Below are 24,876 nucleotides of genomic sequence, written 5' to 3' on the forward strand. Positions count from 1 at the left end.
ATGCATCTTTTAAATTTACTGTGTAGTCTTAATAAAAAAATAAAAAAATAAAAAATAATTATGCTAAATTGACTAAAACACAAATACGAAAATATTGAAAGAAAATAAAATGTTAGTTGAGTCCTCAAACCATTGTGAAGTCGGGGAAAAAAATCCTGCAGCAAATATATGGAAGCTGCTTTAAATTAAATGCTTTTGCGAACAGCTCAGTTTATTTTAAGGTAGTTTAATTTACTGTGCCTGTATTTAAAAGAGTTTCATTTGTTCTGTTTACTTTGTTGTTGCGTTGTGTTGGCTTATTGATTAAATTCAAGTGTAAGTGCCTTATCCAGTTATGTGGATTATACTTATAGTAACAGGCTATAATAAACCAGCATACTAAACGAGAACTTTGCGAATGTTTTTGGGAGACTGAGTTCGAGCTTTAGTTTTATGCCGACATAAATCTATGTGATATCTTACATTAGAAGTGTTTCCTCGTTGGAAACTATTTTAAAGTGCTGCCAGACGTGTTGGTCACTTCAAAATCAGCATGTTAATTAAATAATTTAATTTTGAAAACTAAGTTGCAGTTCAGGAATAGTTAGGATGGAGCTCTCCACTGCAAGTAGGTGATGATATTGACTTTTGCCACTGGTATTGGTTGAACTAGTTTACAGTTCCAATTGGGTTACTTCATGAAAATGGGTTACTAATACGAGACATCCTGGCCTATTTTGTAAATGTAGAATTGAACAAAGTTAATATGCCAATTACAACACTGAGACATAAAACCAAGGTCCTATTGTAGTTGAGTCTACAGCAACAATTGTGATACATAGTTCACCCCCAAGTCTCAAAGTCACTTTGGGTAAAAGCTTCTGCTAAATGACTAAATAATAATAAGAGGAGCCCTGGTATATGCTGCAAAATAGTCTACTTCCTGTGGACCTAGGAAAATGAACACAATGATTCTGGACTTAATTTCGAGAAGTCTTAAATACACGCTGTGTTGTTTAATAGTTGACATATCAGCAACAGAAAATTTTATATAGAGTAAATATAATTTGTAAAATTGCAAATACATTTGGTGATAAACATAACTTTGTGTTTTTTGTCGATATAATAATTTACAGTGTTATAAACTCAGCTTAATACTTTTTTTAGGTTTTATTAATTTACAGTATAATAACATTTGTCACACTGTAAATTTTACTTCACCATAAGAGGTGGTTGAACATAACTCCGACACCAAGCCAGTCTAGTGTCTAAATACCAGCATATTGATCCCTGGCATTCTTTTTTTTTTTTAATAATATACAGTTGGGAATTGATTATGCAACAGGTTTTATTTCTATACCCTTAAACATACCTTGAATGTAACAAGGTGATAATCGTAACAATCGTGGACACCTTCTGTTTTACGCTTGTTGATATGAGCTTCCTGCGATTTTTCATGTTGCTGCTGGTTTATGGTATTTGCTTCACTGCCCTTAGTAATATAAAATTAGCTTTGTTGGTCTGCCTGCTTACTTGCTGCTTTGTCAGTACAGTTATTGAATTAGTGTATATCTTTTTGGGAGGGCTGTTGGCTGGTTTGTATATGACATTCCCGTTTCCACGTGATCAACACCTCACTTTTTGATATTCAGGTCAGATTTGTGTGCTTTGATTTTCTGTCAACTTTGTGTTCCAGGTTTAAGGAGGGAAGTTTATTTTGGAGGTTTGTTTTGGAGGGATGTGTATTTCAACTCTGGTCATATAAGCGATAGAGATTACTGCCTTTGAGATAATGTCTTCATATTTTATACATGGCTGTGTTCTATTTTTTGGTATCATATAGTTATTAACTTTATATGTACTTCAACTTTACATCAAGTGGTTCTTTTTCCACTTATCAATAGTGCTTCATGTTTGCAAACTCTTCTGTCAGAGATAGTTGTTAAAGTCTGTTAAAATCATATTTTTGGTAAAATCTATTTCCTTGATTTTCCTGAAAGGTAGTTTTATGACAAAATCGAAAAGGGGAGGGGAAGAAAAGGAACACATTATTCATACTGTTTTCATTTTCCACAGGACCAGCAGTGCATAAACACCAGTACTCTGGCAATGCAATCACTGACATCAACTTGGATAATGTCTGTAAAAAGGGAAACACTCTCCTTTGGGATTTGGTTCAGGATGAAGATGCTGTAAGTTTATTTACCCATTTTACAGACAGTGGTTTAAACTGCAGCGTGTGTGTGGTACTGGCTGTAATAATATGTTTTTAAACAACCTAATACAAAGGCAGGGCTAGAAGTTAACTTTTTCAGGCAGTAGTGATTATTTGATACCTGCCTGGAAAGTAGATAGCAAAATGGTCTTATTCGTTAGCGGTTTATTCGACTAATAATTATATATAAAAATAATTTAAAAAATAAACACCTTTCATTAAAAGCACTCGCGTAGAGTGCAGGATGCTCCGTATAGTCTGGATGTCGCCGGTTCGAGTCCAGGCTATTCCTTTGTCAACCGAGGACGGGAGCTTTTAGGGGGCAGCGCACAATTGGCTGAGAGCCTGAGGGGAGGGAGGGTTAGGTCAGCCAGGGTGTCCTCTGCTCACTGCGGACCAGCGGCCCCTGTTGTCTGGCCAGGCGGATTTGGGCTTGCCTGTAAACTGCCCAGGACTGCGTTGTCCTCTGATGTTGTAGCTCTGGGTGGCTGCATGGTTAGTCTGCAGTGTGTATAAAAGTGGGTGGCTGTTCGTCTTCGCCCCTCCCGAGTCGGCGCAGGGGTGGTAGCAGTGAGCTGAGCTAAACAAAATAATTGGACACTACTAAATTGTGGAGAAAACTAAAAAAAATAACTAATTGGTGACTACTAAACTTAAAATAAATAAATAAATAAAATTAAAAAAATTAAACACTTATCTACTGTTTTAAATAGAATGAATATCCCAAACTATCAGATAGTAGGCCTATATTTAAATTGGAAAGTATTCATTGAAACCACCTTGTGCTCAACTAAGTAATGGAACTAATGTAATTCCTTGTTGAAATGTATTTTGTTTTATCCTTAAGTTGTACAAGAATGCAACCATATCTGTCATCTAAGCGTTTGATATGCCATCAGTACGGTTAACCCAGGTTATGTTTCATCAGTGCAAATTAAATGGTACGAAATGATATCTTCATTTGTTGACTGAGATTTTGGTAACTAACATCATACACCCCTATAAAGACAGAGATTTAAAAAATAAATAAATAAAAAAATGTAAAAAAATAACAAAATAAATAAACAAGTAACGTGTGCACCTTATCGTTGAATCCTGCATTGTATGACCTTGAAAACGAAAGCTAATTTCACAACGGTACTGCTACATTTAAGAAATTCATGCAACGTGTTTTAGTAACTGGATTGTTCATAAATATGTATGCTCACAACTTTTTTGCAGTCTCTTCACTCATTTTTAAATGCTGTACAATTTTGAAGAAATTAACTAAGTAATAACAGAACAAGGGATATAAACCAAGATTTAAAAAACAACTAAAAAACATGTTGGTTTAAACAGTGACATTAGTTAGCTATGTGTGTAAGTTATAGTTTGATGGTGCTCATTTTATATATATATATATATATATATATATATATGCATCTATATATATATAATATATTATATATATATATATATTATATATATATATTTATGCAAGATATTTAAAACAAGATTTAAATGAATGCTAAAAAGAAAACAGATAGATAAATAAATGAATGCATCTCAAGATTGTATTTCGTCAGTTATTCGTACTGATAAAACAACAAAGCTGTTACATGGATCATTGTAACATTATAGCTAGCTATGTGCGTCTGTGTTTTTTTTTTTTCTTTTTTTTTTAACATAGTCAGAATTTTGGAAGTAATAATTATCTACCTATTATGTGTTCAATTTTAGCGTGGGTGAAACCAGGGTTAATATTATAACAAAACCGGAGCCACTATTATTCATGACAGATGAAATTAGCATTTTATAGACACTGAATAAACTTAATATCCTGTTATCTTATAATATTGTAATGTTTTTAAGTTATTTAATTTTACCTTTGGTCTAAAATAAACTTCATACGTTTTTAAATTGTATCCACGTTGTTCCCTTTCAAGTAGGGAATTTTAACCATTACAAAATGGGTGTTCCCCTTTAAGACACCCGAACCTGAAAACTTTACTTGTCAGAGGAGGGTGACATAGTGCTGCTCTGCCCCCACGAGCATAAACTCACTACCTAACCTGATTAACATCAGAGAGTTAAGTAAATCCTCCTGATGTTTTTTTTTTTTTTTAGCAGTTGCTTTAAAGTGCAGAGTTATTACAGAAACGCTATAATAATTTTTATGATTCCTAGCGTGTTTTCTGTATTTTCTGTGTATGTTCTGTATATTCTGTGTTTTCAGCCAACTCTGCTTACTGTTACGGTGCAGGCTACTGCTAGTCTCGTTTAGCCAGTGACTTGTGCAGGTGGGCATCCCTGCTACTCGCTAGAAAACAGTAACTAGCCTGTTGCCCAATCCTAAGGGATCAAGGTTAATGTTCCGGTGCAGGCTACTCCTTGTTTGTACTGACTAGTAGTTTAGCCAGTGGCTGACTTGCAGGTGGGCATCCCTGCTAATGTGCCACTAGTGGTAACTGCGTTTACCGCCCCATGTTCTCGCTTGTGAGTTCGACATTACTGCTTCGGTACAGAGTGTCAGTGCCGAGTGATGGTGCAACTGGGTAAGTACTGAGTGTCAGTTCTGAACACATAAAGTGTCAATACTCCATTGTGTAGTCTGTTTGTTGTGAACACAGCACTATTACCATGTCTAAGTTCCATACGTGTGTCTCGTGCAAGGCCAAACTGCCAGCAAATGGCAGACACAAAAAATGCATTGTCTGTCTGGGCCTTGACTGACGTGACTTTTTGTGAATTGTGTGCTCCCTTCTCCAAGTGTACGCTAAGAACCGGTTAGCACATCACTCAAAGGAGCGTTACTCCACTCCTGTGCAGCATTCAGCATCACCTATGAGTGAGGCTGGACCCTCCTCCCTAGGCTCTGTGCCAAAGATGTGTGGGGGTGGGGTGGGGGTTGGTAAGCGCTAAGAAGAGTAGAAGTTTCTAAGAAGAAAAGCCGCCACTCACATTCGGCAAACGGGACAGACGGGTAAGATCTGGGAGGTTGTGTTATGCCAGCCGGCACTTTTAACTGAGCTGCTGCAAGAATGCTCAGTCCCACCGGCAATACCGGATCCTTCAGCACCTACTCCCCATGTACCCTTGCAGGCAGTGACTAGTGTGCTAAAGCGTGACATACTGTCTATTGCTGCCTCCGAGGAGGCTGAAGATCAGGACATGTGGCTCCCTTCGGATGATGCTGAATCGGACATGCCGATTATGCAGCTTCCGCAGTCATCAGAGCTTATGCCATTAATGCAGCGAGCTACTGTGGTGTAACAGGTTCCTTGGCCTGAAACAAGGGATGAGAGGCGCTCAATTTATGGCGAGCAGCCCTCTATCACTCCTGCTGTCTGTCCAGTTCATCTGGATTTTCTGCTCAAGCTTCAGTCTACTTGGGCTCACCCAGCTATGGATGCGGCGGTTTCCCATTCTGTAGACTCATTACAGTGTTTGAAGTGGACAAGCTGAATCTTACCAACTTTCTGCCAGTAGAGGCCCCCATTGCTGCGCTTGTTTAGCTTACCAACCTTTCCTTGCTAGCCAGGGATGTGGAGTGCCCGAATAAGCAGTGCAGAGTGACGGAAGTCATTTTAAAGAAAGCATATGCGGCTAGTGCGTTTCCACATGCCTGGATAGCATACTTGTAGCTTACCAGGCTCAACTTATGGGATCCCTCTCTGAGAGTCATAGGCCCTCGTCTCAACAACTGGCCGAGCTCCGCCTAATTTCCAGTAACCCGCTACGGCTGTGCAAGCTTAGCGGACAAGAAATAGGCAGAAACCTGGCTGCATTGGTGGCTGCGCGCAGACAGCTCTGGTTCTCCCAAGCATGTGTACTTGACGCAGACAAGACGGCAGTGCTGGACTCTCCGGTCACTCCATTTGGTCCAGCGGTAGATGAGATGCTAAAGAAATAGGCAACAGGCGCAAGCTGTGCCTCAGGCGAAGTAGGAGCCCTAGGACATTGCTGCCACAAGCACAGGGCTCTTTATCCAAAAACCATTTGGACTACTGGGAACAGTGCATCACAGACCCCTGGGTGCTCAATGCTGTGCAAAGTGGTTACTCTCTCCAGTTCCAGAGTGACTCTCCTCCTTTCCTCTGCTCGGGTGGCTTAGGAAGTAGCAACTCTGTTGCAAAACTTGTCTATTTACATAGTAGACTCCCCCTGCAAGAAGGAGGGGTTCTACTCCAGGTATTTTCTAGTGCCAAAACGGGATGGCGGCCTTAGACCAATCCTCGATCTCAGGCAGGTGAACCTCTGTCTGAGTCGGGGACAGTTCAAGATGCTGACTTCGCAACGACTGTTGCAGTCCATCAGGCTAGACGGTGGACCTGAAGGATGCCTATTTCCACATTCCAGTAATAACCAGCGTACAGGAAATACCTGAGGTTCTCCGTTCAGGGAACAGTGTACCAGTTCTGTGTTCTAACGTTCGGCCTCTTTCTTGCCACGTTGAGACTCCGAGGCATCAGAGTCCTCAAATATCTGGACGACTGGCTCATTTGTGCAGCCTCCCCAGCGAGGGTGCATGAACACAGAGCTCGTCACTAACCATCTACATTGGTTGGCTTTGAAGGTAAACCATGCAAAGAGCCAACTAGCACCCACCCAGATAGTGACATATCTAGGAGTGTGCCTGGATTCAGGACGCATGTTGACAACTGTGTCGGATGACAGAGTTCTGAGAGTAACCTCCTGCTTAGAGCTGTTTCAGCACGGCAAGGCACAACCAGTAGTGGTCCTCCAGAGGCTTCTGGGCTTGATGACAGCAGCATCAAACACCCACCCACTGGGTCTTTTGCATGTGTACACTCTGCAGGTTTGGTTCAACTGCATGGCTTGACAGCCTGGCTTGAAGTGCTACCTCCTATTGACAGTGTCCTGACACGGTCTACAGGCACTCTGTTGGTGGTGACAGCCGGCCCACGAGAGAGGTTGTCACCACAGACGCGTCCAACACGGGTTGGAGCGGAGTGTGGATTGGCTGAGGCGTACAGGGTGTGGAATTTTTGGAGCAGGTTCGGGGGAGACACGTGCTTATCCGTACGGACAACATGCCTGTTGTGTCCTACATAAACCACAAGGGGGGTTTACGGTTGCCCAGTCTCTACCGTGTGGTTCACAAGCTTCTGCTGTGGACCCAAGTGAACCTCCTCTCATTTTCGGGCACCTGCTGGGAGTGACCAACTGCGCTGCAGACCTCCTCAAGGGGGTACCCAACGGCGCGGACCCCTGAGCCTCATTTGGGATAGATTTGGTAGAACGGATGTAGACCTTTTTGCCTCTCAGAAGCCGACACGTTGTCCCCTGTGGTTCTCCATAAAGGGAGAAGGAAGACCTCAAGGGGTAGATGCATTGGCACACCTGTGGCCAGTGCATCTACTCTTTGCATTTCTGCCTCTGGTGCTGCTACCGCTGTGTTTGGAGAAGGTCACACAGGATCGGGCCAGGGTGCTCCTTAATAGCTCCATACTGGCCCAGTTTGGTTCCCCCCTCTGATACAGCTCCAGAGCAGCCAGCAGTGGGAGCTACTCATGCGTCACTACCTGCTCAGTCAGGTGCATGGTACCCTGTAGCACCCCAACGCATCCAGCCAACAGCTCTGGTCTGGCCCCAGAACGGCTGCATTTGAGCTGTCTGGGGTTATCAAACAGGGTGATCGGAACCCTACAAAACGCCAGGGCAACCTTTACTCTTTCCCAGTATGGTTACAAGTGGGACATGTTTCAGACATGGTGTTTGGCTCGTGGGTTTGAACCCACTTCGTTCTCTATGGCAGTTATACTGCATTTTTTACATTATCTTTTTTGATGAGGTAATATCTCCCTCTACTCCTAAAGGTCTACTTGGCAGCCATTTCGGTCTGCCATATAAAAATTGATTGTCTCCCGAGGAGCTCATTTCCTGGCAGGGCAATTTTTGAAAGGCACCCAGCGGCTTAGGCCATCTGTGAAGAATATAGTCCCTCGCTGGAGGTTAAATGAAGTGCTTAATGCACTGACAAGACCTCCATTTGAGCCCATGCATTCAACTGAGCTCAAATTTTTGTCTTTCAAGACAGCTTTCTTGCTTGCAATGACCTCTACTAAGCAGGTGAGTGAGATGCAAACATTTTCAGTATCGAAAGCTTGTCTAATTTTTTCAGTGGCCAGAACGAAGGTTACAGTTCCTTTTAACCCGGCTTTTCTGCCGAAAACAATCTTGGCTTTCCATATTAACCAGTTGGTGGAATTGGAGGCTTTCCATCCCCCTCCTTTCCAATCTGACAGGGAGCGCCAGCTCCATCCGCTTTGCCCAATGCGGGTATTAGCTTATTATGTAGACAGAACCAAAAGTTTGAGGCAGTCAGAACAATTTTTGTCTGTTATAGAGCTTAGTCAGGGGGACAGGTTCTATCGAAACAGCGTCTACCCAAGTGGATAACAGGCGCAGTGCAGACTGCGTATAAAGTGGCCAATCTGCCCCCGCCAGAGAAACTCACCAGCCATTCCACCATGAGTCAGGCGACTTCATGGGCTTTGTTCCAGGGTGCATCTGTCCAGGAGATATGCAGTGCAGCGGTTTGGGATTCTTCCCATATGTTTGCCCAGTTCTATCGGCTGAATGTTGAGGAACTGCAAAATCCTGGATTTGTCATGAGAGTACTGAGGACAACTTCCCAGTCCAACCTCACGACAGAACATTAGAGTCCATTCTAATGCTTCAGTTACTGGAAGATTGTTGTAGCACAAGCTGGTCGTTTATCTCGTAGCTCAGTGATGCAAAAGGACACTCGGTACTGCATCTCCAGCCAAGCCCCACCCTTTGTTCGCTGTATTTTTCACATACCTCTTTATAGACATGCATACTGATAAATGCTCTCCTGATCACTCACCAAACTCCTCAGTAATGCGATCCAAGTCATTATTTTATTACTGCAACATCTCAAAAAGCTCTGCAAATGTCTGTGATATTCTTCAAGCACTGGATGTGGAAGCATCTACCTCCTTTGTTTGTGTCCATCTTATCTCTGTGGTGCAGCTGCTAGCTCCATTGCTCACACGCCCCCCCCGCCATCCCCCACTTTTTTTCGGGTCCTTTCGGTCTCACTCGGCCATCGAATGTTTTTTTCGGCTTTTTCCGGAGAAAAAACGACTGGAGACCTGTGCTTTACGTCTTTTTGATGATGTCAGACAGGGTCCGATACTGGACTGGAAAGGGAAAATTGTAATGTCGGAGATGGGTTAAGGTGGGTGCTTACTAATGGTTTTTATTCCAGCTACGCTGGTAATTGATTCAGACACAAGGCTTGTTTTCTGTAATTTATGTAGTTTTTGTATGTATGCGCCATCTCCAGCTTGGGTATACTCACCCATTTTGTAATGGTTAATATTCCCTACTTGAAAGGGAACGTTAGGTTATTTACATCCCTGGTTCCCTGAAATAGGAATATTAACTATTAGCTTTGAGGTTGGGGCAGAGCAGCACTACGTCACCCTCCTCTTAGTGTCTTTGATATCAAGTTTTCAGGTTTGGGTGTCTTAAAGGGGAACACCCATTTTGTAATGATTAATATTCCTATTTCAGGGAACCAGGGTTATGATAATAACAAAATGTTCTGTACTGTAGGTATGTGTACTCCACTGTCCAAACAATACAATTTGCATTGTGGGCCTCGCGCTTATCTATGGGGTGGTACAAGGCTCGGTTGCATACAAATCAGGAAGCTTTGTTAGTATTAGCAATGGTTTCCTGCTTTTTGAAAGATACTAATGTACTTGTTTTAAAAAGAAAAAAGTAACACTGGTAATTATGTAGTCCCTATGTGTTCACTCGGGGTCAGTCATATAAATTGCAGCATAAGGTATCAGAAAAATTCAACTGCATAAAAAAACTAGTAGCAAATTAAAAGTTTTGGGTAGCAAAATGCTACCAAATGTACGTTAACTTGGAGCCTTGCAAAGGTATTTATTTATTTTGTAAACCTTTAAGCTACCTGCAGTAACTGAATGACAGCGTTAACACTTATGAAACATGACTGTGTTTGTTACTTGAGATGTAAATGCACTAGTATGCTGTATTCTGCCGCTTTTCCAGTAAAGAAAAAGTTACTTGTGTACATGATTCTGATAGATGGTATAGTGGGACGTTCAGCATACAAAATTAAATAACCTTTTCCTGTGTGTCTGTCTGTCTATGTCCAGCTCTAATAGACAGGAAATTAACTATTTTAACATGCTGATGAATACATAATAGTGAGGCATCGTATTTATATTTCAAGGTCCTGCATGACACAGTTTTTAACCAAATTGAAGTAATTTTGTGGAGGCACCAGAAACTCTGTTATGAATTTGAATTATCATGTCATCTTCTTTACATTTTTTAAACGTCACCATAACTTTAAAAGAATATCATAATGAGACTTTTTAAATTTGTATTGGATAGATCCATTTATCAGAAGGCTTGATCAACGAAGCTGAAAAGCTGCTGTGTTCCCTGGTCTGCTGGTTCACTGACAGACAGATTCGAATGAGATTTATCGAAGGCTGCTTGGAAAACTTAGCCAACCATCGGTAAGCAGGTGTAATAACTTTGGCAAGCTCAGTAAAAGTTTAAATTGTAGTCCCTGGCATTAATGTGAGTAGAGTCATTTGGGATGATTGCTTAAAATAGTACTTGTATTTGCCTCTCAATTCTAATTCTTCCCAGAATGATTATAAAATCTGGTTAAATTGTAATTGTGTGTCCTTTTACTGAAGTTTGTGCATTTTGAAGTTATTATTGTTTCACCAGCCTCCCATAAGTAACTGTGTGTGACTTAGTATACAATCTCATGTTCTCATTGAAATTTTCTCCATGGAATCATGTATTTATTTAGTGACCTCCTATGATTCACATCAGTTACAGAAAAAACATGCTTTTTGTTTTTCAGGTCAGTGGTGGTTTCTCTCCGTCTCCTTCCTAAGCTATTTGGTACATTTCAACAGTTTGGAAGCAGTTACGACACACACTGGATAACTATGTAAGCGGTTTCTTGCAGTTTCCAGAAATACCGTATTCTGCCGCGTCAACCTGGTTTGAACGACCTCACTGCCCCCCAACTTTTAGCTGAAAGTAAAATTTTCACCATTCATTTCCATTTTTTAATAACTGTGCGCAAATAATGTGTGAGGGGAAATATTTCAGTGCACGTGAAAAAACTGCCAAAAAGCAGTTGCTTTGCATTAATGATTCAGACAATTGCTTGCATTATCAATGATGAAGGTTCAGATGATGAAGATGGCGGTTTTGGATCAGGTGATACAGACTCCATAGTCTGATTTGATTATGCTTTCCTGTTGTGCTACAATCCATATTTTGGACTTTTTTTTTTTTTTATATATACATTTTTTTTTAGACATGGCAAGAGCTTGTAACTGACATTTTTTTGTATTGAACATTTCAGTGCTATAGTGCTACTTTGGATGTTGTAGGAAATTACATTCTTTATAAAGTATTATGTATAAGTTTCTTTACTTCTATGTTAAAATGTTCATGTGTGTGTAAGTTTTTGTATTCATATTTTGATACATCTTAAAGTACATGTAAATAGCCAAGCAAGACTGCAATGAGTCTGTCTCTAAAAAACTAGACATTTGCAGTCTCTCGTATCTTGGCGTCTGGGCAGAGCGTCAAAGTTAGCAGGTGTCTAATCAAGATGTGTAGAGGAGTGGAGTCAGAGTGTGAAAACAGACCACCACAAACAAAGAACTAGTTTGAAACAGTTTCTAAAAGATTAGGTTAACCCTAATATCCATTTATTCAGCGCTGTTTACATTTTTTTTTTTTCAGCGTAAAACAGGTTTAAAAGGCACTGCATAGCAAAAGGACATCAGTACTGCATCTCCAGCCATGCCCCACCCCGTGTTCGTTGTATTTTTCACATACCTCTTCATAGTCGTGCATACTGATAAATCTTCTCGTGATCACTTGTTTTATCACCAAGCTTATCAATAATGCGATCCAAGTCATTATTTTATTACTATAACATCTCAAAAAGCTCTGCAAATGTCTGTGATATTCTTTAAATCTTTAACAGCACTTCTTGATTATTTAACGTGACTGTGTGCTGTGCTCTACCTTTTGAATTTTAAGCATGCTTAATTGTAAACGTAATCTATCTTAACTAATGTTAAAAATACTCCCTATTCAATAATGCCTGTAATTTCGTCTCAGCCTGAGTCGATGCGCCCCCCCTTGACCCATGCACACACTTTTGCCTTAATGACAGCTTTACACCCGCTGGGCGTTGACTTGCCAGAATCCAGTAAGTACCTAAGCATAAACATTTGTACATGCCAATAATAACCACTTGCTTGCCTTATTTTTCTCTCCATTTTATAGGTGGGCTGAGAAGGAGTTACACATGATGAAACATTTTTTCGAAAACCTTCTACACTACGTTCAGGAAGTTAGGGAAGAACGACACAAATTTGCATTGTAAGTTGCAAGTTTTTTGCATTCATTATTTACATGTGATGTTTTATAAGTTTCCGCATAACGGCAGTTATTTATTTGTTTTATTTAAATGTGTTTATTTATTTATTTATTTTCTGTTTTAATAATCGACAATACAGTATTACTTTGAATTACCGCCTTGCTTGAATAAATGCCATCCTTAAGACCGCTCTCATTAATGAAACATGTACATTTTTTCCTTATCCCAGCTCAAATTAATGCATAACTTAATAAAAAAAAAATGCATACAGAACACAGTATGGCAAAACATTACAAATAGAAACAAAATTAATTGAATAAACTGAAATAAAATGTGTTTAAAATAATAGAATTACACACTGGAGCATACTGGTATTTTACTGTAAAGTTTATAGAACCCAAACAAAAAATAAGAATACCATAGAGTCACTGCACTAAGTACTGATACTGGTGTAAGAGTAAATACAACAGCACTAATTTTATATATAATATATGAATTATCAAGAAAAGTAATATATATTAGTTGTAATGTTTTGGTTGTATGTGTGGTATTTTGGCTAATAAGAGATGCTGCAGAATCCTGATCCAGACAGGAAGTTCGTAGAGTGGGGGGTATGGTGGTTTGGAGTGTTAGTGGGGAGAGGAAGCTACTGTAGCTCTTGCTGTGGCTTTGCTGTTTAGGGGATAGCCACGGGATGAACTCATCTTCCTCACCGAATCCCTGCCTGAATCAGGAGACTGGGGGTGTTTAGTTGTGTTGCTGGTTGAAGAGAAAGAATCGCACCATATATTAAAGAGTCCTGCGACTCTTACAAACTGCTGTAAGAAAAGAAAGGGAATATAAACTGACCTCGTGTTGATATGAAAATTCCGTTGTTTATTATTTCCCTCTCCAAGGTACACTGGTATGTGTCCTCACCTAGTCAAACACTGATCGGATCTGCAAGCTCAACAGCTTTCAGTTTAAAGTTGTAGGAATTGTTCTACACCCTAATCAAGTTGTATCCGGGGAAATAAACTTCAATTTACGCTGCCATCAAATACCGTAAAAAAACGCAATAAGAAATTGCGCCTTTCGAAATTCATAGTACTTCTAATTACCGCCGCCCTTGAATAAGCGTCACAACTGTTTTTGCAGCGTTAATTCGAAGTAATATGGTAATCAGATCATTGCCACAACACTGTCATGCAGTCCTCACAAATCATCAGATAATTAATGCAATTAACATTTCTAAGAAAGTGGTTATCTTACTTACACTGCAAGAGGTTTTTCTTCGCTGCTAGAGGTTTTTCTTGAATTTGGGACTAAATAATTTCAAAGTTAATTGTCTAAAGGAAATAGAAAACTATTTATAGTTTTTTTTTTTTTTTTTTTTTTTTTTTTTTCTTTTCAGCACAATCTTAATGTTACATGTTTGGGCATATCTGGTCAACCTGACTGATACCACAGGTTAAATAAAAATAAATTAAAAAATGAAAATAATTTTTTCTGTGTAACTTTAAATCCCTGGAAAAGTTATTTCTTAACGTGGTAATATGACAAATTGTATGTCTCACATTGCCAGTGTGTATGAAGAAAAAAATATTTTTCAAGCATCACTAGGTCAAATGATCTTTGGGTTTTTTCATAGTGTGATTTTTTTGGGACATATAAAAACTATTTTCTAAAACCCAGATATATACAACATTTCAAACTATATGATATTTTTTTGCTTGGAATAAAAGTACAGCATGTTCATATCCTATTTTTTATATCTTTTTTTGCCTTTGTTCTCTATTTTCTGACCCCTTTCACTGATTATTTCAAAGGAAGCTGGGAAACTGTACATTCTGGAACTAGGTTGTGAGGATTACAATGGTACTAGACTCATAAACATGAGGTGAACTTTATGCAGAGTATAACATGCCCAATTTCCATTTTCAAAATTTAAGGATTACCACCTCACATTGTAAGTCATATTCTGAATTGAAAACTTCAAATTGGCAAGATAACTGTTAAATTTTGTGCATGTTTTAAAAAGTGCTTTACAAAAACTAGAACATTTTATACTTGCTCTGCTGTTTCTTGCTTTGAAGGGCCAAATAGTGATATTAACCACAAAAATATATGCAAAAATCACAAAATGTCATACTTACTCCCAGTGTTGTGCCACAAAAGCTAGATACATGAACTGCAAATGAGATACAGGAATGGCTCAACAGGTATCAATTGCATTGTAAAGGACAGTAGAAAAGTCGTGGTAAAACACCAAAAACCAGAAGCCCTGATTTTGTTATTACTTTATTATTGTACATTTTGAAATACAAATCTAAGTTCATATCCATTCTCTTTTGCTCATTTTATATACCATGATATCTGGGGGGGGGTAAACCAAACCAAGTGTTTCTGTTGATCCCTTCCATGCATACAGGTACGGTCACAGTGCAGAAGTCCAGGTGCGCTTGCAGTTCCTGACCTGTGTTTTTTCCACACTTGGTTCACCAGACCACTTCAGTGAGTTTTTTTTTTTTTTATATTTGTTCTTTTAATACTTGTTTTAAATGACCGTGCAAAAAAAACTCCAAAAAAACAGCTTTTGTCTTTGTTTGCATAGTGCACCAAAATGCGAGTAGGCATTCGGGCAGGTTCAGATGTCTAATTGGGTGCCCAAACTAATGCGTCCTGTTAGTTCTTGATCAAAACTAAATGGATCAAGAACATATTCATTCTACTGCTTCATTCTGAAGCCCCTGCTATTAGACAAATCATTGTTGTGCATGTACAGAATTAGAAAACACATACATTTCTTAATTAAAAAATGGATCAGCGATTTCCTCAACCTGATTGGTCAGTATGAGGTACTGAATATCTGGTAAAGGAACTTTGTATGTTAACTTTCAAACTGTTTTAATCTATTTCCCAAATCAGTTCACCACAAAATATGTAAATACAGTATTCATTTATGTAATTTACCTTTTTTCTGCCTGATGAATTCTGAGCAAATGCATTACTCACGGAATATTGAGGAAAACGTTGTTATTCATTAGCAACTAATACTAGTGCTGCATAAAATCATGAAAAAAAATCAAAAAACTGTTTTAAATTTACCACAGCAATTTCCTAATAACAAAAGAACCCTCATAAGAGGGCTTAATCCTCTGCTAATATTGGTAAAAATAGCTTAATTACCACGCCAGAAGTATGCAGCTTTTAGTCTGTTTAATGAAGTGAGACTTTAACCTGGCAAGCTGATTTAAGACTACACAGAAAAGGTATGTTCACTACATAAATCATTACAAAATAACAACAAAACAAACATGTTACTTCTATGTAATCCTAAAAGGATTGAATTCCATATGAATTTATGACAATTATTTTAAAGCGGCTTCTTCCTTAAAGTTTGGGGTTAAGATTGCATTAGTTGAGCTTAGTGGACTTGTGTGCACCAATTGGTTTCAAGACCAATAAGGATATATATGTTTTGCTTCAGGCTCTTAGGACTTCACTGTAAACAAGGTATAGGTCTGTGCTGGGCAAAAGATTCACAAAAGTTGGTCTTTTTCATTTCTACACTTAAATCTTGAATTTGTTTATTAATTCCATTTTTTGCAGGGCTCAGCTTGGAACAGGTAGATATTTTGTGGCACTGTTTAGTGGAGGATTCTGAGTGCTATGATGACGCTTTACATTGGTTTTTGAACCAAGTCCGCAGTAAGGACCAGCATGCAATGGGAATGGAAACGTACAAGCATCTATTCTTGGAAAAGGTAAGCTCACATCAATATTGTAGTGGGGAGGGGGTATTGTGTATAAACCTTGTGTGTTATATATATATATATATATATATATATATATATATATATATTTACTTCCTTTACAGATGCCTCAACTGAAGCCTGAAATCATCAGCATGACTGGCCTAAACCTGTTCCAGCATTTATGTAACTTAGCCCGTCTGGCTACTAGTGCTTATGACAGTGGCTCAAACTGTGAGGTAAGGATTGGGGTTATCAAGTTTTATGTATTTACTCATATTTTCTGTTGGGTTGATAACAATGCATATATGAAGATATGTGTTTCATATCCTGTTTGTGTAAACCTCTATTGTGATTCACTTTAAGTGTCACCACAAATTGCAGATCGTGATATTTTTGTTTAGCTGTTAGCTTGACGACTGCCCTTTGCCTTGTGTTTATTGGTTGAAGTATACAGAATGTTTATGTTTGTTCCCCATCCAATAGCTGTGTGGTATGGACCAACTCTGGGGCATTGCTTTGAGAGCTCAGTCAGCTGATGTCAGTCGAGCGGCCATTCAATACATTAACTCCTATTATATAAATGGTAAGCATTGCTTACAATTAACTCTTAACAAGTAGTGGTGTTGATCGTGGCTGTATACTTTGTATGCAAACTGATCATGTGGGATTATTGTCAAAGAATCCTGCTTTTACCAATGTGATCTTGTAGGTTTATTTGTGACGTGCAAAAACATATATGTATATATTCAAATTGTTTTTGTTATAATGTGTTAACTTGTGTGATTTTTATTGTATAGAAACAACCCATACAATTAACAATCTAAGGTCCAGGTATAATCTGCTTTCAAAGACAAGGTATATTTTAGACCTTTTTTTTTGTTTTTGTTTTGTTTTCTGTTTTGTTTTGGTTGCAGTTGGCATGACCTGTAAATCCGCCAAGCTAGGTAGGTGACATTTTCAGTTAAAACTCTCTCTCTCTCTCTCTCTCTCTCTATCTCGCTCTCTCTCTCATATATATATATATATATATATAAAATATAAATTTGTTAATTGACAGGTTTGTCCGTTTTGAAAAGTCTGTGGTCCCTGAAAATACTGAAAGATTAATAATTCTTGTTACAAGCTGTAATGCTCTTGTCTTTTTTCAGGGAAAACAGGTCTTGAGAAGGAACAAGAATTTATCAGTAAGTGTATGGAGAGTCTGATGATGGCATCAGGAAATCTTGAAAAGGACCCTCATTCCAGCCTAACAATCATTGAGAGGGGACTCTTAATGCTAAAAACTCACTTGGAAGCATTCAGGAGGCGGTAAGGTGTTCTTTATACAATGTCATAGTGTTTTCTTCAGGTATACAAGAAATGTACTGTCACAAAACAGGGTTTAGCAAAGTATGTACAAAAAAAGAAATACATTGACCCATCTGTCTAGGGGTGTGCAGAAAAACCTAATTGTCTTTTAAGAAGTATTTATTGGCATTTGTATTCAATAAATCCATTTGTTAATATGTTGAGTTCAAAACAAGAAAAACTACACTTTCCTCACCTTTACAATGGAGTACCGATCAATGGCAATTAACTTCGGTTCCTTGGTATGCCAGTACGGCAATAAAAATCACTGTGCCCTAAATGGCTTTTGAAACAGTCAATGGAGAAATTGGAGTGTACAGTGTGAAAACACAACACAAAATAATAAGTTAATGTAACATCCAAAGTAACACTGTAGCATTAATAAAATGTTCAATACAAAAAAAGCCTGTGTTACAAGCTCTTTGGGGCATGCTACTGTATGGCGCAGTCGTTCAAACCGGGGAGTTGACTGGGCAGAATCCGGTATTAAAGAAATACCAGAAGTTATTGTTTCATTCACAGAAATCTTAAAATCTGGTATAAAGATGTGTGAGAAATATCCCATATTCTTTTGTCAGAGATTTATAATGTGCTGTTTATTTTATTTATTTATTTTTAATTTGTTTTTATTTATTTATTTTGTGTGTAATAGCTAATCTAATAACAAAATGGTTTCAACTGGACTTTTTCATTAAGTTATCCCCTACTGAAATATCACAGAGCCGCAGTTTAAAAAAATTAAATAAAAATAATAATAATCTGTTGGTTAAAGGCATGCCAACTATTAGGTCCACATTTTAATTACTTTTTTCAGGTTTGCTTATCATCTGAGACAGTGGCAAATTGAAGGAAAGGGAATCAGTAGTCACTTGAAGGCTCTCAGTGACAAGCAGTCTTTACCCCTGAGGATTGTGTGCCAACCAGCTGGTCTCCCTGACAAAGTATCTAAGTTCTTTTTATAATATTGTTTGAGTGTTCATGCAACCATTTCACAAGGGCAGTGGAGATGTCTAAAAGCTTGTATCTGTTTACAGTTTTACTGTAGAGTCAGAACTTGATTGGGACATTCTTTTCACAATTTGAGGGGTAAAAGAAGGTATCTATACATTGAGAACATCTTTCCCAACTGTTTATTCTTTAATGAACTGGAAAAATATTATTCTTTGACAGTGTATTGAGAGTATCATAATGTTGGTGTGTTACAGTTTTACATGTAGATATGATAGATGTAGGTCATGAGCCACTTTTTTATGATGCTGACATCTCTAATCCCAAATGTTCTGATGTTTTTGACCCCTTTTGTCTACAAAAGAAAATGTCTAGAAATGAACCACTGCCCTTTTAATTTTCAGATGACTATAGAGATGTATCCAAGTGATCAGGTGGCAGACCTGAGAGCTGAAGTTACCCATTGGTATGAAAACTTGCAAAAGGAGCAGATGAACCAGCAAGCCCAACTTCAGGAGTTTGGGCAAAATAGCCGCCAAGGAGACTTTCCTGGTGCGTTTTATGCATCAGCAATTAGTCTTAATTCTATTTATGGCAGTATGCTATTCATTAATCCAATGGAAAAAAACAGCAACTTTTTTTCATTGTTTCAGGAGGCCTGATGGGACCTGTGAGAATGATTTCCTCTGGGCATGAGTTGACCACTGATTATGATGAAAAAACACTGCATGAACTTGGATTTAAAGATATGCAGGTAACTATTTTAGAAACTTGAGAGCATTTTTTAAAAGGCGTTTTTTTTATTTGATTTTTATTGTAACCTTTTTGATATCCTTTTGTGTATTTTTGCAGATGGTGTTTGTTTCCTTGGGTGCACCAAGAAGGGAACGGAAAGGAGAGGGTGTTCAGCTGCCAGCCTCCTGCCTGCCTCCACCTCAGAAAGATAACATTCCAATGCTGCTGCTGCTACAAGAACCTCACCTCACCACACTGTTTGACCTGCTGGAGATGCTTGCCTCCTTTAAACCCCCTTTTGGAGAGAGATCCGTGGAGGACACTGAGGTATGACACATTTGTCTTTTATGCTGGCTGATTATGACTTGGCTGATTATATACAGTATACTGCGACTGTTTTTCCAGGGTTAGGCTTGTAACACAAAAATTCTGTCTCTTCCTTTGAAAACGTGTCAGTATTTATGAACATACTGTGATGTCTATATTAAAACAAACAAACAAAAAAAAACTTGAAGTGCAAGAATGACTGTAACAATTTCATCCAATACAAATGCTTTCAATTGCAGAAAGGGGATGTATTAACACTAGCAGAATGTGGTAATCCCAATTTCATGCAACAGTTGTGATGGTGACCAAATGTACATGACTACTGTCGTATACAAATTTTGCTTAAAATGAACAGTTGCATTTAACAATTTTAGAATAAGAACAGTAAAAAAAACTAAAATAAAAATACACTTCAGGTTTGTGTGTTGCACACATTGTGCCTCTAACAAAATGCCCTGAAAACTTAAAATAAAGAAAACAGTTGTAATGAAGGGCTGTAATGCAGCAGAAAGCTCAATAATTAAACAAAAAAGTAAGTGAAAAGGTTACTGTATCAAACTTAAATTTTTTTTTTTTGTGAACTCCAAAACTAACATTGTCTTCCGCCAGTTAAATTGTTGGGTTCCTAAATAATGTTTTGAGTCCACACAAGCCGATTTTTTTTCATCAGATTTTTTCTATCCAAGATATAATACATTCGGTTACGTTGTTTACTGTCTGTAGTTTCAGGATGATTTAATTGCAAGGCTGGAGCGATGCCTAGTTTTTTCATCATCTATATATTGTTTTCCAAAAAAGCTGATGCATTGATTCATTGATTTTATGAAAGTGTAAAAATAAGTAAAAAAGCAGTAATGCATGTGGAGCTGTGGATTAATGTGCAACATTGCTAGTAAAGGTTTAAAAACTATTAGTCAGCACTCTGATACACAGCAGGCGTGTTTTACTGCCCTTTTGTATTAAGAATAAAATCAACCCCTCTTTGTTATATGTATGAATGCCGTTACGCACACGGAAGCACATGTTTGTTTGACAAAACTTGTACTTGCAAGAAATGAAGCCTTGCATCTTCAAAATCTGTTCGGGAACTGTGCATTTGCATTAAAGCACATTTCACAATTTGATTATCGCTTCACTCAGATCAAAGAAGCTGTCTGTTCTTTTCTGTTTCATTCTTTGCTTGCTTGTTTTGTATTTTCTGTTTCGCAGTTTGAGCAAAATAACCTTTAATTTCATCTCAACTCACAATGTTTTTTATCCGTGACTGACCAAATCCTGACTGAGTGTAACATATACAGGGCTCCAGACTGCGACTGTTTTTCCGGGTTAGACGACATTGGCGCCTGTAGCACGAAAATGCTGCTTTAAAGATTAAAGTCAAATTGCAAATAGCGAAAACAGATGTTCACTAATAAGAAAGCCATCATTCAAAACTAGCTGCCTTGTTTATGGTACATATTGACAAAAAACTGACAAAATAAAATACATGGACAGTATAATACAAAATACAAAATTGCCTATCAAACATAAGAAACTGGCCAGACACCAAGCACATTCAGATCGCTAGCCCGCCCACCGCTGCTGTGGATTGCTCAGCATAAAAGCGATTCTTTCGGCTTGTGAGATCGGAGGACGTTCATGTGCCCTCAGAACGTCTATGCTGTGTGGGGATCCTCTGCGGTGAGGAGAAAAAACACAATTGGACATTCCAAATTGTAACGTGTAAATTGTGACTATAGCAAAAACACAGATTTAAACGTCCAGGAAAACAGTGGTTAACGTAGCGCTTGTTTTTATTTTAAACAAAATGCATTCATGCAGCTAGCTCAGTCATTCAGCCTCCTTTGGCATGGAAAACAAACTGTGCTTTGTTTAAAACTAAAATGTTCCTAGTTAAATTGTCTGAGCTTGCTTTGAAATCTGCCTTGCTTTTCTGGATACATTTGTTGGTACAGTAATTTTGCTTTCTTCATGACCAGCACTGCGCTTATAGGAGCGCCTGTCTGGTTGCATTGCACGCATGGTTGAGTGATTTGCATACTTCTGATTGAAAGGGGGTGTTTGGTAGAAGCAGTACTTAAAAGATACTGTTAAGGTTGTAAAGTCTATTTTCTGACCATTAATTTGATTCAGTACGCCTTCCCCTCATTTTTTTAGTTCAACTTTACGTTTTAAGAAGCAACAATAAAAAGCAACCTTCTCCCCCATGTTTCTATGCAATATGTGAAGTGTCAGCCAGAATACTGAAGGTGATTAAGGGTAAAAAAATTGCTTTTAGTAACTTAAGTAAAGCATTAATTAACGACTAAATGTTACACCTTTTTTTAAATACAGAAAAGGTAAATCATTGTTTTACAGCCTTGCAGTAGTTGATATCAATTATGTGTTTTTAGTGTGGTGACTGTTGTCTAAGTGTTGGTATGTTACTGCATTCTTCAATTGATACCTTCATTGATTCGTGTTTATCCACAGAGTGCTCGATGTGAGGAGTTGCACCTCAATGCTGAAAACCTGTCCAGGCGTGTCTGGGAGCTGCTGATGCTGCTTCCTACATGTCCCAACATGTTACAGGCTTTTCAAAATATCTCTGAAGAGGTTAGTTTTTTGTTTTTTTCCCCCCTTCATAGTTTATTCATTTAGTTGTATTGGTGAATGTATGTGAAATTTAGAAAGGTTCTTATGCTCATTACACATTTTACAGCATCTTCTAAATTTATGAGGTAGCAAAAAAATAAAATCTCTTATTTTAACCTAACCTAACAATACTGAGTATAGAGTTAAGACAGTGTTATTTCCACCTGCCAATGTTGAGATTATTGAAATAAACACCTTAGGAGTGGAGTAGTAGCTTGTTTTTAGCTTACTGTTACTTTCCACCTAATGGGACAACCACCCTCTTTCTCAGAAAAGTATGAGCTGGAAAACGGTTGCATTTCCTGAATAGCTGGCATCCCTGCCAAGACATTAACTCTCAACACTAGAATGCAGAGAGTAAAAACACTGAAGAACCAATCAGTGATAAACCATTAGTAAACACAGAAGTTGACATCACCCCAGTTAGAATTCATTATGCATGTTTTTCCATTATGCCTCTACTAGAAGGTTTGGCACTTTTTTGCCTGTTGCTTGTTTCCCTTTCAAGTATGAAATGTAACCATTACTGTAGGGGTATTTACCTCTTTATGACCCGAAACATGAATAAGATCTACCAAAGTTGCTCATGGCCTTCCCCTGAGGACATTAACAACATTTTTCCATTGCTACCCACGGTAACTGAGGTCACCGACCCGCTCTGTTCCTGACCTGGTACCCAAACCTCTCCCTGCTAAAGTCACCAAACCTGTACTGCTCTAGGCCCCAGCAGCCTCAAACACAGGCACAGTTGGCTGCACCTGCTGCTAGAGGTGGTGTTCTGAACCGGCCCATGGCTGTTCGCCACCGAGGCTTTAGTAGGTTCCACCGCCCGGCACATAGACAGAAGTCTCAGACGAAGCCACAAGCCATGCAGCATTCCTAGGAGTGCATCACAAACATCTGGGTGCTTACTACAGTTCAGACCGGCTACTCGTTGCAGTTTAAGCAATGTCGTAACATCAGTCACAGACCCACAGGATGCCGCGTTGGTGTCTCGGGAGGTAGTAGCTGTGCTATAAAAATGGGCTAACCTGTCCAGCTAGAGGAAAGGTTCTACTTCAGTTACTTCCTAGTTCCCAAGCGAGATGGTGGCCTCAGACCAATCCTTGACGCCAGACGGGTCAACCTATATCTGAGACGAAGGTGGTTCAAGATGTTAACGATGCAAAAGCTGTTGCTGTCAATCAGGCCAAGCTACTGGTTTACTACGGTGGACCTCAGATGCCTAGTTCCACATCCTCATAAAACCAGTGCACAGGAAGTACCTGAGGTTCGCTTTTCAGGGAATAGCGTACAAGATCCGCGTCTTGCCATTTGGCCTCTCCCTAGCTACCCGTGCCTTCTCAAAGTGCATGGAGGCTATGCTGGCTCCTTTGTGACTCAAAGGCATCAGAGTGCTTTATTATCTGGACGACTGGCTCAGTTGCGCCCACACAGAACTTGTCACCGGCCACCTTCAATGGTTGGGCCTTGCGAAGAGCCAACTCACGCCATCTCAGACAGCCTCCTATCTAGGAGTGTGCTTGGACTCCAGGTCCATGCTGTCCACTCTGTCGGACAACAGAGTGCAGAGAATAGCTGCCTGTTTAGAGCTCTTTCAGCTCAACGGAGTGCTCATCGTAGTGACATTCCAGAGACTTGTGGGCTTGATGGCAGTAGCTTCCTGAGTGGCCAGACGTGGAGACTGCCCAAGCGCAGCGACCTGCTCAGTCAGGCACAGGGGACCTTATGGCATCCCAACCTATTGAGCCTGTAGCTCTTAGTTTGGCCCCTGAACAGCTGCATTTGAGCTATCTGGGGCTTTCTAATAGGATCATTGACACCCTGCAGAATGCCAGAGCACCGTCCACTCATTCCCAATACTGGTACAAGTGGGATGTTTTTTAGACGTGGTGTCTGCCTCTTGGGTTCGACTCCACAATCTGTCCTATGGCAGTTTTACAGCAATTTTTGCAGAACCTTTTTAATGTGGGGAAATCACCCTCCATGTTAAATGTCTGTCTGGCAACTGTTTCGGCTTGCCATGTCAAAATTCCGATGCATCAGCTTCCTAGCGGGGCAATTTTTTAGAGGCTTGGCAGTTTCGGCAGCCTATGAAGAACATTGTTCCTCATTGGGGGTTATATGTGGTGCTTAATGCACTCATGAAGCCTCCATTTCAGCCCATACGTTCAGCAGAGCTGAAATGTTTATCGCTGAAAGCAGCTTTCTTGTTTGCTATCACCTCCACAAAGTGGATGAGTGAAATGCAGGCATTCTTCATTGCAAAAGCCATTCCAATCCTGCCTTTTTGCCAAAGACAATCCCTGCATTCCATGTCAACCGTTCTGTGGAATTGGGAGCTTTTCATCTTCCTTCTTTCCAGTCTGACAGAGTGACATCTCCATATGCGCTGCCCAAAAAAGTCCTACAAGAATAGCCCTGGCGTACTAGGTTGACAGGATGAAAAGTTGAAGGCAGTCCAAATATTTTTCTGTCTGCTATGGGGCAAAGTCCCATTGCCAAGCCCTGTCTAAGCA

The 24,876-nt window shown here is 39.3% G+C and overlaps 1 protein-coding gene across 4 annotated transcripts in view; it reads left to right on the plus strand.

Moving 5' to 3' along the window:
* usp34 (ubiquitin specific peptidase 34) overlaps positions 1-24,876 on the plus strand; it is an 82,743-nt gene that overhangs the window by 27,180 nt on the left and 30,687 nt on the right. For 3 of the 4 annotated variants that reach the window (XM_041253012.1, XM_041253014.1, XM_041253013.1), the window contains exons 16-30: positions 2,056-2,171; positions 10,598-10,725; positions 11,085-11,174; positions 12,536-12,631; positions 15,040-15,122; positions 16,221-16,375; positions 16,489-16,602; positions 16,850-16,949; positions 17,281-17,310; positions 17,515-17,674; positions 18,528-18,654; positions 19,066-19,213; positions 19,315-19,415; positions 19,514-19,723; positions 22,196-22,318. In XM_041253012.1, the coding sequence (XP_041108946.1) occupies positions 2,056-2,171; positions 10,598-10,725; positions 11,085-11,174; positions 12,536-12,631; positions 15,040-15,122; positions 16,221-16,375; positions 16,489-16,602; positions 16,850-16,949; positions 17,281-17,310; positions 17,515-17,674; positions 18,528-18,654; positions 19,066-19,213; positions 19,315-19,415; positions 19,514-19,723; positions 22,196-22,318 (1,781 nt within the window). The remainder of the gene's footprint in view (positions 1-2,055; positions 2,172-10,597; positions 10,726-11,084; positions 11,175-12,535; positions 12,632-15,039; positions 15,123-16,220; positions 16,376-16,488; positions 16,603-16,849; positions 16,950-17,280; positions 17,311-17,514; positions 17,675-18,527; positions 18,655-19,065; positions 19,214-19,314; positions 19,416-19,513; positions 19,724-22,195; positions 22,319-24,876) is intronic. The other variant, XM_041253015.1, reaches the window with a different exon arrangement.

This window comes from Polyodon spathula, chromosome 6 (assembly GCF_017654505.1).
Source record: "Polyodon spathula isolate WHYD16114869_AA chromosome 6, ASM1765450v1, whole genome shotgun sequence".
Classification (NCBI taxonomy): Eukaryota; Metazoa; Chordata; class Actinopteri; order Acipenseriformes; family Polyodontidae; genus Polyodon; species Polyodon spathula.